The following is a 14,091-nucleotide window of genomic DNA, read 5'->3' as shown; positions in this document are numbered from 1 at the left end:
CTCAGCCTGCCCTGTCCACACATGCTACACCCCAAAATAATAAAGCATAGGTACTATTGAACATATAACAACAGCTCTCCTGGTCAGGTATATTTACTGACATGTGACCAAGTACTGCGCTAAAGACAGCTACATTATAACCTTCCAGGTGTAGCATATAAAAAGCATGCATGCCAGGTTTCACTGTAACATTCCCTAGTCCAGTCCTCTGATGGCAAATACATGCCCCGTATGTGCGTTGAAACCTATATCTATGCATGTGCAATAAATCAAAATTTCCCCAACCAAAATTACAGTCCAGTCAAAACAGCCACCAAACCAAACCGATACCTGCAAAGGATGATGAAGAATTTGACAAGCAAAAGCGACAGAGCTTGTTGCTGCTCCTCTAGTCCATCTGACATTTTTTGGACACATTGTAGCAGCTGGAGCCTCAGGACCTGGAGAATGTTATCAGGAAGTAGCGATATTCCCGGAGGAACGTCATCTACCCTAAAAACAAAGATATAGAAACAATTTAAAACATGTCAATGGAATTTGTTATTTGTGCATCCTTTGTGTCATTGTGTACTGTTCCACAAGCACAGCAGGACAGGAACTCACCGAACTGCAGTGACTGGTCTTCCACAAGCATTTGCTGATAATCTACATAGAGCTATATGATTACATAGCACTTACTGTCTGCTCCTCCTTATTCCCAGCTGTTGACCTTAATGGAAAGACAGCTAAAAATACATGAAAATGGTTTCCCCAAGGGGCTTTCCTAATATTCCTTTTCCATGTAGTTAACCACTGGAGTTGCAACAGGAAAGCAGCATGAAAGGAGGTTGTCAGTAAAGCCCAAAATCAAGGGGAAAGTAATCTCCAGTATATTTTCTGTAATAAGATATGGACCCCACTGTGAACAGTTTTGGAATGCCTGTTGAAAATCAAAAGAAACTTACTTAATTAGATATTAGTTACAGAATGCTACTAAAGACCAGAAAGGTAGGTCTACAACTCATCCCTGGTCCTCTTGGGAAGAATGTTTTTGAGCACACTCCAGCGACCCATTCCTGCTCCACCCCAGATACGAGGTGGGAGTGCCCACATAGTTGCCCTCAAGCATGCTGGAATCAGAAGTTTCAAAAGCAGCTATGTGGGGCATCCCTGGAGCAGTCCCACTGCCATACTTCCCTGTTTAAATGTGCCTGAACAAAAACAGGCAGGCAAAGCATGCTTGAGAGGGTCTCTCCACAAAAGTCCTGAGGATGTAGTGTAGCTCTACGTTAAATATCCACAATGAACATGGTCTCCCCTACTTGTACATGATGCACAAATAAGTTTTATGTTAATACTACATCACTGAATATTGGAAAATAAGGGTCTAGCACACACAAAGCTCCAACAATCCATTTGACTCTTGGCATTTGACCAATTAATAACTGTTACCCCAGCGTTGCTATTTTCTGGATATCATTAAGACAGGAAATAGATTTGCTCCTCTAATTAGTTTTACAAAACAAAGAAAAGAAACAGAAAATCTCAGTACTGTGGTGCTGGCACAAAGTACAAGTGTTCTGTTATGCCCAGGCCTCACCACAGAGCACATTAAGCATGATCACCAATTGGTCTTTCTACACAGAAAGACTTCTGGAGAGTATCAAAGAAAACCAGAAGCAGAAAGAAATGACAAAAATAGCAGCTATGCCAGAGGACAAAATACTAACATAGAGAAAACTTTGGTTCAAAAGCATCTTGGAAATGTTTAGGTGGGTTGAAGCAGTAATGCATTCCAAGGTTAAAAATGGAGCTCCTTTTGGCACCATCTAGATGGCAGAGAGAGCAGTTTTCTGTACAACAGCCACTCTTGTCTACTCTTCCAGCCGGTGAAAAGACACTATTTTGATGTCAGCTGTTTGACTATGATAGGACAATTCAGGAAAACATGGTAAATCATTACAAGAAAAACAGGGTGGGAACAACCAAAGAACCCAGTCTGTCACAGCCTTTAGTTAAATCCAAATGAAGAAGGGATAGAAACCATCATTATCCAAAACCAAAATCAAATCCTAAAGTGTAAAGTAGCATGAGGGAAAAACAAACAACCCACATTTAGCTCAAAACTGCAATACTTAAAAACAAAATGTAGCACTATTTCAGGGAAAAACAATTATAATTTTTATTCCCTAACACTGAAAAGTTAACTTCTGTTGAGGAAAAAACTATACATATGTATACACATCACCCCCCCTGCCCATGTGTGCCCGTGTGCGTGTGCACAAAAGTAGGTAGTGGTGTCCCGCAGGGGTCAGTGTTCAGTCCAGTACTTTTCAACATCTTTATTAAAGATTTGGATATGGGGGTGAAGAGGTCACTGGTCAAGTTTGTGAATGACACCAACAGGCAGACCTAAACAGGCTAGCAAATTGGGTGGATCAGAACTCGATGAAGTTCAACATCGAGAAATGTAAAGTGCTCCACCTGGGGACAAGCAACCCCCAACACACTTCCAGGCTTGGCGGCACCAAATTGACTAGCACCATGAATGAAAGGGTCCTGGGGGTAATAATAGACGACAGTATGTATATGAGTTGGCAGTGCGATGCTGTAGCCAGTGGGGCAAATAATACTCTGGCATGCATCAATCAATGCATCTCCAGCAAAACCATGGAGGCGATTCCTCCACTCTACTCAGCACTGGTGAGACCACACCTGGAGCACTGTGTCCAGTTCTGGGCACCGCACTTTAACAAGGACATGAACAAGCTTGAGAGAGTCCAAAGAAGAGCTACCCATATGATCAAAGTCCTAAAAGGCAAGTCATATGAGAAAAGGACGTGGGATCCGGGACTCTTCAGCCTGAGGAAAACAAGGCTGACAGGGGACCTGGTAGCAGCTTACCACTGCACTAGGGGAGTACATCAAGGGCTCAGTGAGCAACTGTTTATCACGGCACACAGGGGAAAAACCAGGAGTAATGGCCACAAACTCCTGGAAGATTAAGGCTCAACATTAGGAAAAACTTCACAGTCAGAGTGTCCACACTGCACCACCTCTGGAGACAGCTTATTCCACAGTCACCTACCCTGGAAATCTTCAAGAGGAAACTAGACAGTCACCTTGCTGGGGTCACCTGACCCCCAGTTATCTTTCCTGCTCAGTGCAGGGGGCTGGACCCAATGATCTTCCAATTCCCATCTGGCCTTACAATCTACACACACACACACACACACACACACACTAAAAGCCTAAGTCTGTCTGTCTTTCTGCCCGTAATACTTTGTGCTGATTGGCTGTCTCAGCAGCCAATCAGAGTGCCCTACACAGACAGACAGCAGAGTGCTGCCATGACAGTGGGGTCTGAGGGGCCAGAGGGGACAAAAAGTATTCCATGATGAAGCTATGACAAAGTAATTTTTTAGTAAATTTCACAACAGAAGTCATGGAATGGTCACCAAGCATGCTTGCTATGGGCTTACAAGCAACTAAACAGCAACCATACTAATTGCATTTTCCTACTGTGAAACACTGCCCCACGTGAGCTGTAGTTTGGAGAGCTAATGATTTTCATTCTTTCCAACTGGTCAACACCCCTGGCTGAACTACATCTTCCATGATCCAGTGTACTCCTTCCCTTTTGTGGAGTGACAGGATGCAGTGTGGGATGCCTGGAGGACAGACCAGACCCGACCCACCTCACAGAATGCTTGGTGTCCACATGCAACGCATAGCTGGTTCACAGTACACTGGTACAAAAGAATTACTGGCTTTCCAGGTATATTTTAGAATTGTTCCAGGAGGCTTTAAACCAGTGTAATAGGCTTCTATGTCTGCCCATTTCAGGTTTAAAATGCATATAGACCAGTCTACATAAGGTAAAGACTGCAAACTTTTTAGCTGCTCAAACTGAACATGAAGAACAGGTTTATTTAAAACAAACTAGATTCCACCCCCCAATAATTATAAAGCAAGTAATTAGCATATCACTACAACAAATTCATTCTTCACATCTGTGAAAATGCTGTACCAGCTTTTACTAAAATAATTATCTTTGTAAACAACATATTCAAATGGCAATTAAAGGGTTGTTTTTTGGAAACTGGCTTATAGGTATGGTTATATACATTATAATGGTTCAAGATGGGCAGCAGGGATTAACTGATTTCTAAAGAGCTTGGGTCTCATGCATAAAGTTACTTACAGCCCTGGAAGCAGACGGGCTGTCTAACACAACAAGGCCAACGGATGGACACATGACCTGAGAACTCTGAGGAGAAATGCTATAACACAAGATCATAGCCTTCAAGCAAACAGGTTGTCTAACACAACAAGGACATACAGTCTGGGAACCAAGGGGTACATACCATACTGCCCATAACATGAGATAAGTGCCACCAGGTAACAAGGCCCACAGCGGAGTTGGGGGGTGCGGGGGGGGGGGGGTGCGCCGAGTCCGGGTTTTGTGGGAACAGACCAAATTAGGGGAAGGCCTGGAAAACTATGTGGATGTGTGACCACAGAGAGACAACCAACCAGCAATAGCCATGGATGAAGTCATCAGGAGTCATCAAGAGGGAAGAAGAACACAAAAGCAGAGACTTGAGAGTAACAAAGGGTCCTACCCCAGGTCCCTTCCTCTCTGTCCCTCCCTACCTCCCTCTTCTTCTCCCTGTTCCAGTCCCTGGGAAGAGTCCCCAACGCCACCATGGACTGAGAGCACACACCAGCACCCTGTCTCATCCACCCCACTGGAGGGGGGTGTGGGCCTCTGCATCCCACCTCCAGAATCCTGACATCTGACACCTAAGAAACAGCCTCAGAGTGAAGACTGCATCCTGCCCATGTACTTTGACTCAGATGACAGCCCTAGGATTTGGTAGATATATGGCATTGCTTGATTGTTTGTATTGCTTCTTTTCTGTTATCACTGTGTATCAATAAATTTGCTTATTATCAAATGGAAAGGTCCTGGTCAGTCTGAGGGACAAGGCCTCAGGGTCCTAAATCCAAAGCCAACATCTAATATTAGCTGAGGGGTTTTTATTCATAATTTTGTAAGCACAAGTCAAACATACAATAGGCACTTCAACCTAAAATAGTTCTTAGGGCTGCGTGAAATGGCTGCATTTCAATTCAGTTTCAGATTTGGCCATTTCAGAGGACAGCAATTTGTTTTGGTGTTTCGGATCACTGTCCTGGTTCGTACCTCCGAATCTGTTTCAAATGGGCTGCAAGGGAAGCTTCACACGGCCCTACCCAGCTGGGCAAGGCTTGGGCCAGGGGCTGCAGGGCCCCAGTGGGGAGCAGGATGGGGCTATGGGTAGCTCGTCCAGGGGAGCAGGAGGGCCGCTGCCCTCTGTGCAGGTGAGGAAACCCCCACATGGATCTCTGATCCCTGTTGCGCCAGGTCACAGGGCAGGGAAACAGCACAGAGCGGCAAGCAAACCTGCTGGTCCCTGCCATGCGACTCTGTTCCTCAGGGAGCAGAGATCCACACCAGGGGTCTCCTCACTGCCACTGCCCACCTCGTGCTGCCCCGGCAACATGGGGCTGTGTGGAGCGGGCAGCAGTGGCGAGGAGACCCCGATGCAGATCTCTGCTCCTTGCAGAGCCAGGTTGCGTGGCAGGGACACCCCAGCCCCCAGTTCAATTCCCCAGCTCTCTGATCATTCCCCCAGTTCTTCCCGGAGGAGCGTGAGTCCCCGGATCTGCACACTGGGTTTTAGCAGGCTGCCGCTGCAGGTTGAGGCCAGCAGCAGCACCACAGTCTTCCTGGTGCTCAGCACAGGCTGTGCCAAGAGGCTGCCGCTAGCCCCAACCTGCAGCAGCAGCTTGCTGAAACTCTGCACGTAGATCAGGGACCTGCGCCCCCCAGAAAGAGCTGGGGAAATGATCAGAGAGCTGGGGAAATTGAACTGGGAGCTAGATGTCAATATCAGAGCAGTCCTTCCCCTCCTCTTTCCCCTCCCTCTTCTTAGTTTTTGTTTCCCTGCAAGCTCAGCTCCGAAACTTCGAAATTCTCTGAAACATTTCCAAAACGTTTCAGAGTCTTCCGTTTCAATTCAGATTTGGTGTTTCAGGTGCCAAAACAGCCCCAAACATCTCCAAAATGAAATGGCTGCTGAAATTTTGCACAGCCCTAGTAGTTCTTTCATTAAGAATCTTTTCAGCCTTTGCTTTAAGACAGATGAGTAGCTATAATCCATCTCACTAATTATTTGAATGGAGGGCAAACCAGTTTCAAATTATGTTCATCCCACTGCAACTTAAACAAAGCATTAGGCTTTTTAAAAAGGAATTTTGAATTTAAAAACCAACAGCTATGGGGAAAAAAAAACAGATTTTACCAGTTATCCATTTATTTCTACTAAATATGCAATATTTGTAATTTTTACATCATTTTTGTGGGTTGTAACACCAACATAAAAGTAACCAAAAACAGACTGCCTGAGTTACTTTGCAAGGACTTCCTCTAAGCTCCTTTATTTTATAGTTAAGTCAAAAACTAACAAAGGAATGCCAGAATGGTCTTTGTAACAAAAGCATTTATTAAATGAAGTGAAAATGTCTTCCTTCTTCAGTGGGGAAAATAACTTCTCACCAGCTGGTAAAGCTTTACCCTTTCAATTGTAAATAGAGCAGAGATGCCATAGATGCTTATGGGAAATGCAGAACAGAGTGGATTAATCCTTGACACAATGTGCACAGCTGTCAGCATATCAATTATATGTAAAAGAATTATATGAAGAGTGCTGGTCTTTCTAAATAAAGTGGTATAAATCCTCTTGCTGCAACATTTAAATCTAAACTAGGGGAAAAATAGTTCCCAAACCAGAAGGCAGGGCAAGGTGACATGTTATAAATAGGGACATACCGAAATTGTGATTTCTGTGGAAACCGTGATTTTGGGCAGGCCCCCTGCCAAAAAAAAAAAAAAGCAGGATCCACAACTTGTGGTCTCCCTGAATAAAAACAAAACAAAACAAAACAAAACAAAACAAAAAAAAAAAACCCTCACTGAAAACAAAATACTGGCTTCCTCTGAGGAGGCAGCAGTCTTGTGGCCGCACAGCTTGCTGGGAGGGGAAGGGGAAGGTGGCAGTCTGCTGGCATGACAAGATGGCTGCTGCCACCCCCCTCCCCCCGCTACCCCTTTTCACTGATTGGCTGAGGGTCATCAGTCATACAGCCCCACCCCTCACCACCAATTGGTAGTGAGAGGCAGGGCCACATGATGGACAGCCCTTGAAGCCAATCAGCAGTGAGGAATGGGGCCATATGGTGGACAGCCCTCTCAGCCAATCAGTGGCAAGGTGTGGGGCCTCCAAGGTGTGGGGCTCTACCATACTCCACTTGTAAAAATGGCTGCCAGGCCCACCATCTGCCCACAGAACTTGGCCAGCGGCCACCTCGACTTCAGTAGACCCCTAATTACAGACTGTTCATCCGAAGTATAGTGTAGCCTATGAAAGCTCAGGCCTCTCTGAACAACTTAGTCTATAAGGTGCCATCCTGCCCTGTCTGCTGCCTAGCTTCAGACTAACTCAGCTAACCACCGCTATGGGAAAAAAAAAATTGTAGAAAGCTGCAGAGCACAACTGTGCTGATGCATGACGGTAGAACATAAAACATAGACCTAAGAAATTTGGTAATAGGGTAAGAAAATATCTTGTCATATGAATTCTTGGGGGCTTTTTCTAATGGGTTGGTATATTCACAAGTACACATACATTTCTGCATTCTACAAAACAGCATCTCTCAAGTTCCCAAGCTCTTCCTACTAAGTTTATAAGGGAACTGTGTTTATTTCTACAAATGATTTTCTTATAAATCCCAATTACACCAAGGAGCAACATAAACATTTTCAATTCATATTTCAGAACATCAGCTCAATCCTTTATACTTCAAAAGACAGGTAACTTAGGGTTCTATTAAGTTTGCTTTGAGTCAGCCTTGAGAGTAGGACAAATGAAAGCCCATATACTTTTCACAGACATAAATGTCATGGGTCTCACTACTCAGACCTGATGAAGAATATTCTGCATTGAAAATCTTTTCTAACTCTACACCAGCTATACAGTTGGCTCAGAAACAGAGATTACCCTAAGAAATCCTTGCCTCTTGAATAATTCATGAACCATCACAGCTACAACATCACTCTAAGACAGTGGTCTCCGACCTCTTTAAGCAGGAGATCACCTTTGGCATTTAAAAGCAGCCCAAGATCTACCATGTGCCACCACCAGCCCCACAGCCCCCTGCCCAGCAGGTAAGTCTGTGGGGAGGGAAGTCAGGGGACAGATCGAGGTAGAGAGAGAAAAAATGATTTAGGGGCATGCCTCTCCAGCAGGTAAGTCCCACCTGGCCGGGGTCCCACTCAACTTATCCCTGCTCCTGCTTCTGCGGCACTATCCCCCACCATGGAGGCCTCGATCTAGCCCCTGCCCCTTCCCTCCCGTACGGACTGACTTGCTGAGCTGGGGTATGCGCTGCATGCACGTGGGCACCCAGTCCCCCATCCCAGCCTCAGATTGACTCCAGGAGACTCCGAGATCTACCGGTGGATCAAGATCTACTGGTTCATGACCACTGCTCTAACACTACCATGGCATTTATCATAAGGGGGTCTTGCCCTGCTGTCTCTGCACAAATGCCTATTTTGCAGTTTTAAAGCTGTTCCCTTCACTCAGAAGCATCTTTCAGGGGTGCTGCATGTAAATGCAATAGCTGTAAAACAATTGGAGATTTTGTAACATAAAAAATTAATGTATTCACCCACTAAACAGTTACTTATTTCAGCTTGCAACACACGCTGAATTCCAAGATCAAAGCAAAAATAGCTTTAAAAAAAGAAAAAAGAAAGAAAAATAAAGGAAATTCTGGCACACTATTAGAGAAAAGCTTTGATATCAATGACAGCCACACTGTAATACACAGGTTACAGAGGAAGATACTTCCATATATATTTTGAATCCTTTATTTCTGATATTTTTCATTTTTTTTAAATGTTTGCAGCTTTGGTAATACAGTATTGAATTTAAAAGAATAAATAAGTAACTGAACTAAACCAGAATTAGGTCACTTTTTACATGGAAGTGCTATAAGAAATGGAATCAATTATTTATTATTAAAATAAGCACACACCGTCTAACAGCATGATATTCAATTTCAGTCACCAAAACACAGTTGTCATCAATCAACAGCCTTTAGTTGTTTAGACACTTCTCATATCTGGTATAAAATGTGTCCAAATACTATAGTTACCTACTCTTTTAGACTGCAACATTAATTGTGTTATTAATCTCACCAGTATATTGGATTTTATATGGGGCTTTTGAAACCATCACTCAACACAATGAAAATGCTGCCATGGTTCTTGCATGCTAAGCTTTATGTTTATGGATTTTTCCTTTTAATCTTTTGCCATGCTGCCATAAAAATGCAGCTGTTCTAAAAATATAACCACCTAACATATCCAAATATTATGAACTTCTAATTTTGTCAAATCTTTCCAACATTAGTGTTTCTCAAATTAAAGTATGTGCTCCTGGGGGACTGTCCAGGCAGGGACAAGCCTGAGCCTGGCTTATCCACTTATCTCCTCACTTATCTTCTAACACCTTGTGGCACCTATCAAAAAATCTGGCAGCACCGCAGGGTGCCCTGGCACCCTGGTTGAGAATCACTAGACTAGTCTATAATTTGGAAAAAATATAATCCTGGGAGGAGGCATTTTGACTCATTACGATTATAGACTAGTTCAGTGATTTTCAATCAGGGTGCTAAGGCACCCTGGGATGCTGCCAGATCTTTGGTAGGTGCCACAAAGTGTGAGGAGGTAAGTGAGGTATGAGGAGATAAGGAGATAAACTAAACAGATAAGCCAGGCTCAGGCTTGTCCCTACCTGGACAATCCCCCACATCTACTGCCTAGCCCCTGTGCAAGGTAAGCACTAATACATATATGAATTTTGAAACTGGATGCCACTCAGTTCACAAAAGTTCTGGAGGGGTGCCTCAAGTCCAGCAAGGTATGTCTTGTATTCAGAAAAGTTGAGAACTGCTTGAGTAGTCAATCTGGCCTCAACACCAGAAAGATTATGAAGCAGGCCATCAAAGAGTATTTCTAAGTACCTAAAGGAAAACAAGGGGGTTAGGGTGGCATAGGCACTGAGGTTCACAACTAATAGCCTAAGAGGTCACAAGTTCAAGGCCACAGCAGAAGCGTTCACAGTACAGCCCATCAGATTCAAATGAAATCTGTAAATTCTGCTTAATACCTTGTCAGAAGGACATGAAAAAGCAAGGAAGGACAGCAAAAGTAAAAGATGATGGAACTGGCTGAGGTCTTTTCAGAGCCATTTGCTAACCTCTCTGAGAACTTGTGGAGGTTGGACGATTCTAAAAGAACAAATATAGTGTCCATCCTTAAGAAAGGGAAGAAGGAATGTCCAGCAAGTTACAGGTCAGTCAGCCTGACCTCAATACCCTGAATAATCATGGAGCAAGTTCTCAAAGAATCCATTGTGAAGCACTTCTTAGAGAACAAGGTGATCAAGAACAGCCAGCATTGATTCACCAAGAGCAAGCCATATCTGACTGACCTGATTTCCTTCTATGATAAAGTGACAAGCTCTGTGGATTGGGGAGAGAGTAATGAATGTGATACACTTTGAGCCGAGTAAGGTTTTTGATAGAGGTACACCAATACACCGGTCCGATATCGGATTGGCACTGACATAAAGAAAACTGACCATATCAGAAATCAACTTGATGCGACTGATAAATGCCCCATAAATGTGAGCAGCTGCAGCGCAGCACATAGGCAGCAAGGAGCACAGCCTGGCAGCTGGTAAGTCTGTTGTGGTGGAAAGGGAACGGGGAAGGGAGAGAGAGAAGGGGAGGGGCGTGGAGGGGTAGATCAGAGCCCCCTCGGTGAGGAAGGAAGTGGGGCTGGGCAGGGTGCGAGACAGAGCCACAGATTGTCTGGCAGGCATGGGGAGAGAAGGGCGGCTCCCACTGCTGCGCGCACCCTGGGAGGGGGTGGAAAACATGTGTCCATAGATCTGCACAGGGTGGGATGGGGTGGGCAGTGGCGGGGGGGGGTTGGGGAGGCTATGGCAAATTTTGTGATGACTGCAGCCCCTCCATAGCCCTCTCCCAACACCACCACTGCCTACCCCAAACACAGCCTGGCCCAGCCCCGGCTAGGAAGAGCCCCACCCACAGCCCTGACTTCAGCCCACCCTAGCCTGCGCAGATCCATGGGTATACGTCCCCCCATGCTCTCCTGGAATGTACACAGCAGCAAGAACTGCCCTTCCCCTTCCTGCAACCCCTGGATGAACCATGGCACTGTCCTGCATGCTGCACCGCCCCGGCTAGGCAGCACCTGCCCCAGCCCCACCTCTCCCACACTGCAAGGGCCTCTATCTATGCCCCCACACACACCCCTTCCCTTCCACCACAACAAACTTACCAGCCAGATGCTGCCCTTCAAGCTGCTGAGCTGCATATCAGAAACTGGATCAGTATCAACTGATATGCCTCCTCCTTAAAAATCAGCTCTCAGTATCTGCCCCAAAAATTTCTATTCGTGCACCCCTAGTTTTTGATACTCTCACATGTCATTCTCTTTAATAAACTAAGGAAATGCAGCCTAAATGAAGGTGCTGTACAGCAGATGCATAACTGGTCAGATCATTATGCTCACTGAGTAATCATCAATGGTTAAACATCCAGTTGGGAAGAGGTATCAAGAGGGTAGTCCCCAGGGGTCTGTCCTGGGTGTGGTACTGTTTAATATCTTCATTAATGATTGGGATGATGAAATTGAGTGCACACTTAGCAGATTGGTGGATTGCACCAAATTGGGTATAGTCACAGACACTCTAGAAGGCAGGGATAGGATCCAGAATAACCCGGATTAACTGGAGAAATGGTACAAAATCATCAGATCAGATTCAGCAAGGCAAATTGTGAAGTCCTGCATTAGGGACAGAATAATTGCATGCACAAATACAGATGGGCTAGGAAGCAATACTGCAGAGAAAGACCTGGGGGTTACAGTGGACCACAAAACCTGAATAGGAGCTAACAGCATGTTCTTGTTACAAAAAAGTCAATAGCATGCTGGATTGTATCAACATTTGTCACTTGCAAAACAAGGGAGAAGCAATTTCTTCTGTTCTACTCAGCATTAGTGAGGCCTCACCTGGAGCTGTGTGTCCAGTTTTGGGCCCCACACTTCAAGAAGGATGTAGACAGACTGGAAAGAGTCAAGCACAGAGCAACAAAAATGATTTTGGGCCTGGAAAGAAAGACTTATGAGGAAAGCCTGAAAGAATAAGGGCTATTTAGCCTGGAGAAGAGAAGACTGGGGTGGGTTTTGATAACAGTCTTCAAATACCTGAAATGTGATTATAGAGAGGATGGTGATGGGCTTTTTATCTGTGGCCATAAGGGATAGAAGTGAAGGCCTCAAGCAACAGCAGAGGAAATTTACGTTGGAGATTGGGAGGAATTTTGATCATGAGGGTGGTAAAACATTGGAACAGGCTTCCTAGAGAAGCTGCAGAATCTTCATCCTTGGAAATTCTCAAGAGTAGGCTGGATAGACACTTAGCTGGGATGGTCTAGTCAGGGATGATCCTGCCTTGAGCAGGGGGCTGGACTAAATGACCTTGTAAGGTCACTTCCAGCCCTACTTTCCTAGGATCTTATGATGCAAGACAAAACAGAATGAATTTGTAGCTTTTATCAGCTGCATATTAGCAATTTCACTATATATTATTTCTAAGGTAATATGTTCATTAAAATGTTAAGGAGGATTATTCTGCACTGGTCCGGTCCTGTAGGGAGCAGACCAGGAAAGCCAAGGCTGCAACTGAACTCCAACTAGCTTTGAGCATCAAGGACAATAAAAAGTCCTTTTTCAGATATGTGGGGAGCCGGAGGAAAAGCAGGGGCAACACTGAACCCCTGCTGAACCAGATGGGGCAATTGACAACTGACGCCCAGGAAAAAGCCAACCTATTAAATAGGTACTTTGCATCAGTCTTTCATCAGTCCCATGGGATGCCCATGCCTGCTACGGGACAGGGAAGTCCGGGTGAGGGTGATCCCCTGCCTTCCACTAATGCTGACTTCATGAAGGAACATCTTGAGAAGCTGGATACCTTCAAGTCAGCCGGCCCTGACAATCTTCACCCCAGGGTACTCAAGGAGCTGGCGAGCATCATAGCCCAGCCTCTAGCACGGATCTTTGAAAACTCTTGGCGCTCTGGTGTAGTGCCCGAAGACTGGAAGAAGGCCAACGTGGTGCCTATCTTCAAGAAAGGGAGGAAAGTGGATCCGGCTAACTATAGGCCCATTAGCCTGACTTCTATCCTGGGGAAGATCTTAGAAAAGTTTATTAAAGAGGCCATCCTTAATGGACTGGCTGACGCCAACATCTTAAGGGATAGCCAGCACGGGTTTGTTGCGGGTAGGTCTTGCATGACCAATCTCATTTCCTTCTACGACCAGGTGACCTATCACCTGGACAAGGGAGAAGAGATTGATGTCATATATCTTGACTTCAAAAAAGCCTTTGATCTGGTTTCCCATGATCACCTCTTGGAGAAACTGCCCAATTGTCACCTTGGGTCCTCCACAATCCACTGGCTGGAAAATTGGCTCCGGGGTCGGACCCAGAGGGTAGTAATTGATGGAAGTCACTCATCATGGTGTCCTGTGACCAGTGGGGTCCCCCAAGGCTCTGTCCTTGGACCCATACTGTTCAACATCTTCATTAATGATGTGGACACTGGAGTCAGAAGCGGACTGGCCAAGTTCGCTGATGACACCAAACTTTGAGGCAAAGCATCCACACCAGAAGACAGGCGGGTGATCCAGGCTGACCTGGACAGGCTCAGCAAGTGGGTGGATGAGAATCTGATGGTGTTCAATGCCGATAAATGCAAGGTTCTCCACCTTGGGAAGAAAAACCCACAGCATCCTTATAGGCTCGGCAGTGCTATGTTGGCTAGCACTATGGAAGAAAGAGACTTGGGGGTCATCACTAACCACAAGATGAACATGAGCCTGCAATGCGATGCTGCGGCTAGT

The 14,091-nt window shown here is 45.3% G+C and overlaps 1 protein-coding gene across 2 annotated transcripts in view; it reads right to left on the bottom strand.

Annotated features, from left to right (window-relative positions):
• Positions 1-14,091, bottom strand: part of NBEAL1 (neurobeachin like 1) — a 144,931-nt gene that overhangs the window by 108,533 nt on the left and 22,307 nt on the right. For both annotated transcript variants that reach the window (XM_059727082.1, XM_059727083.1), the window contains exon 4: positions 331-492. In XM_059727082.1, coding sequence (XP_059583065.1) covers positions 331-492 — 162 coding nt within the window. The remainder of the gene's footprint in view (positions 1-330; positions 493-14,091) is intronic.

Source organism: Alligator mississippiensis, chromosome 4, assembly GCF_030867095.1.
Source record: "Alligator mississippiensis isolate rAllMis1 chromosome 4, rAllMis1, whole genome shotgun sequence".
Classification (NCBI taxonomy): domain Eukaryota; kingdom Metazoa; phylum Chordata; order Crocodylia; family Alligatoridae; genus Alligator; species Alligator mississippiensis.
The sequence above is the reverse complement of the archived record's forward strand: the minus strand, read 5'-3'. Positions and strand labels throughout refer to the sequence as shown.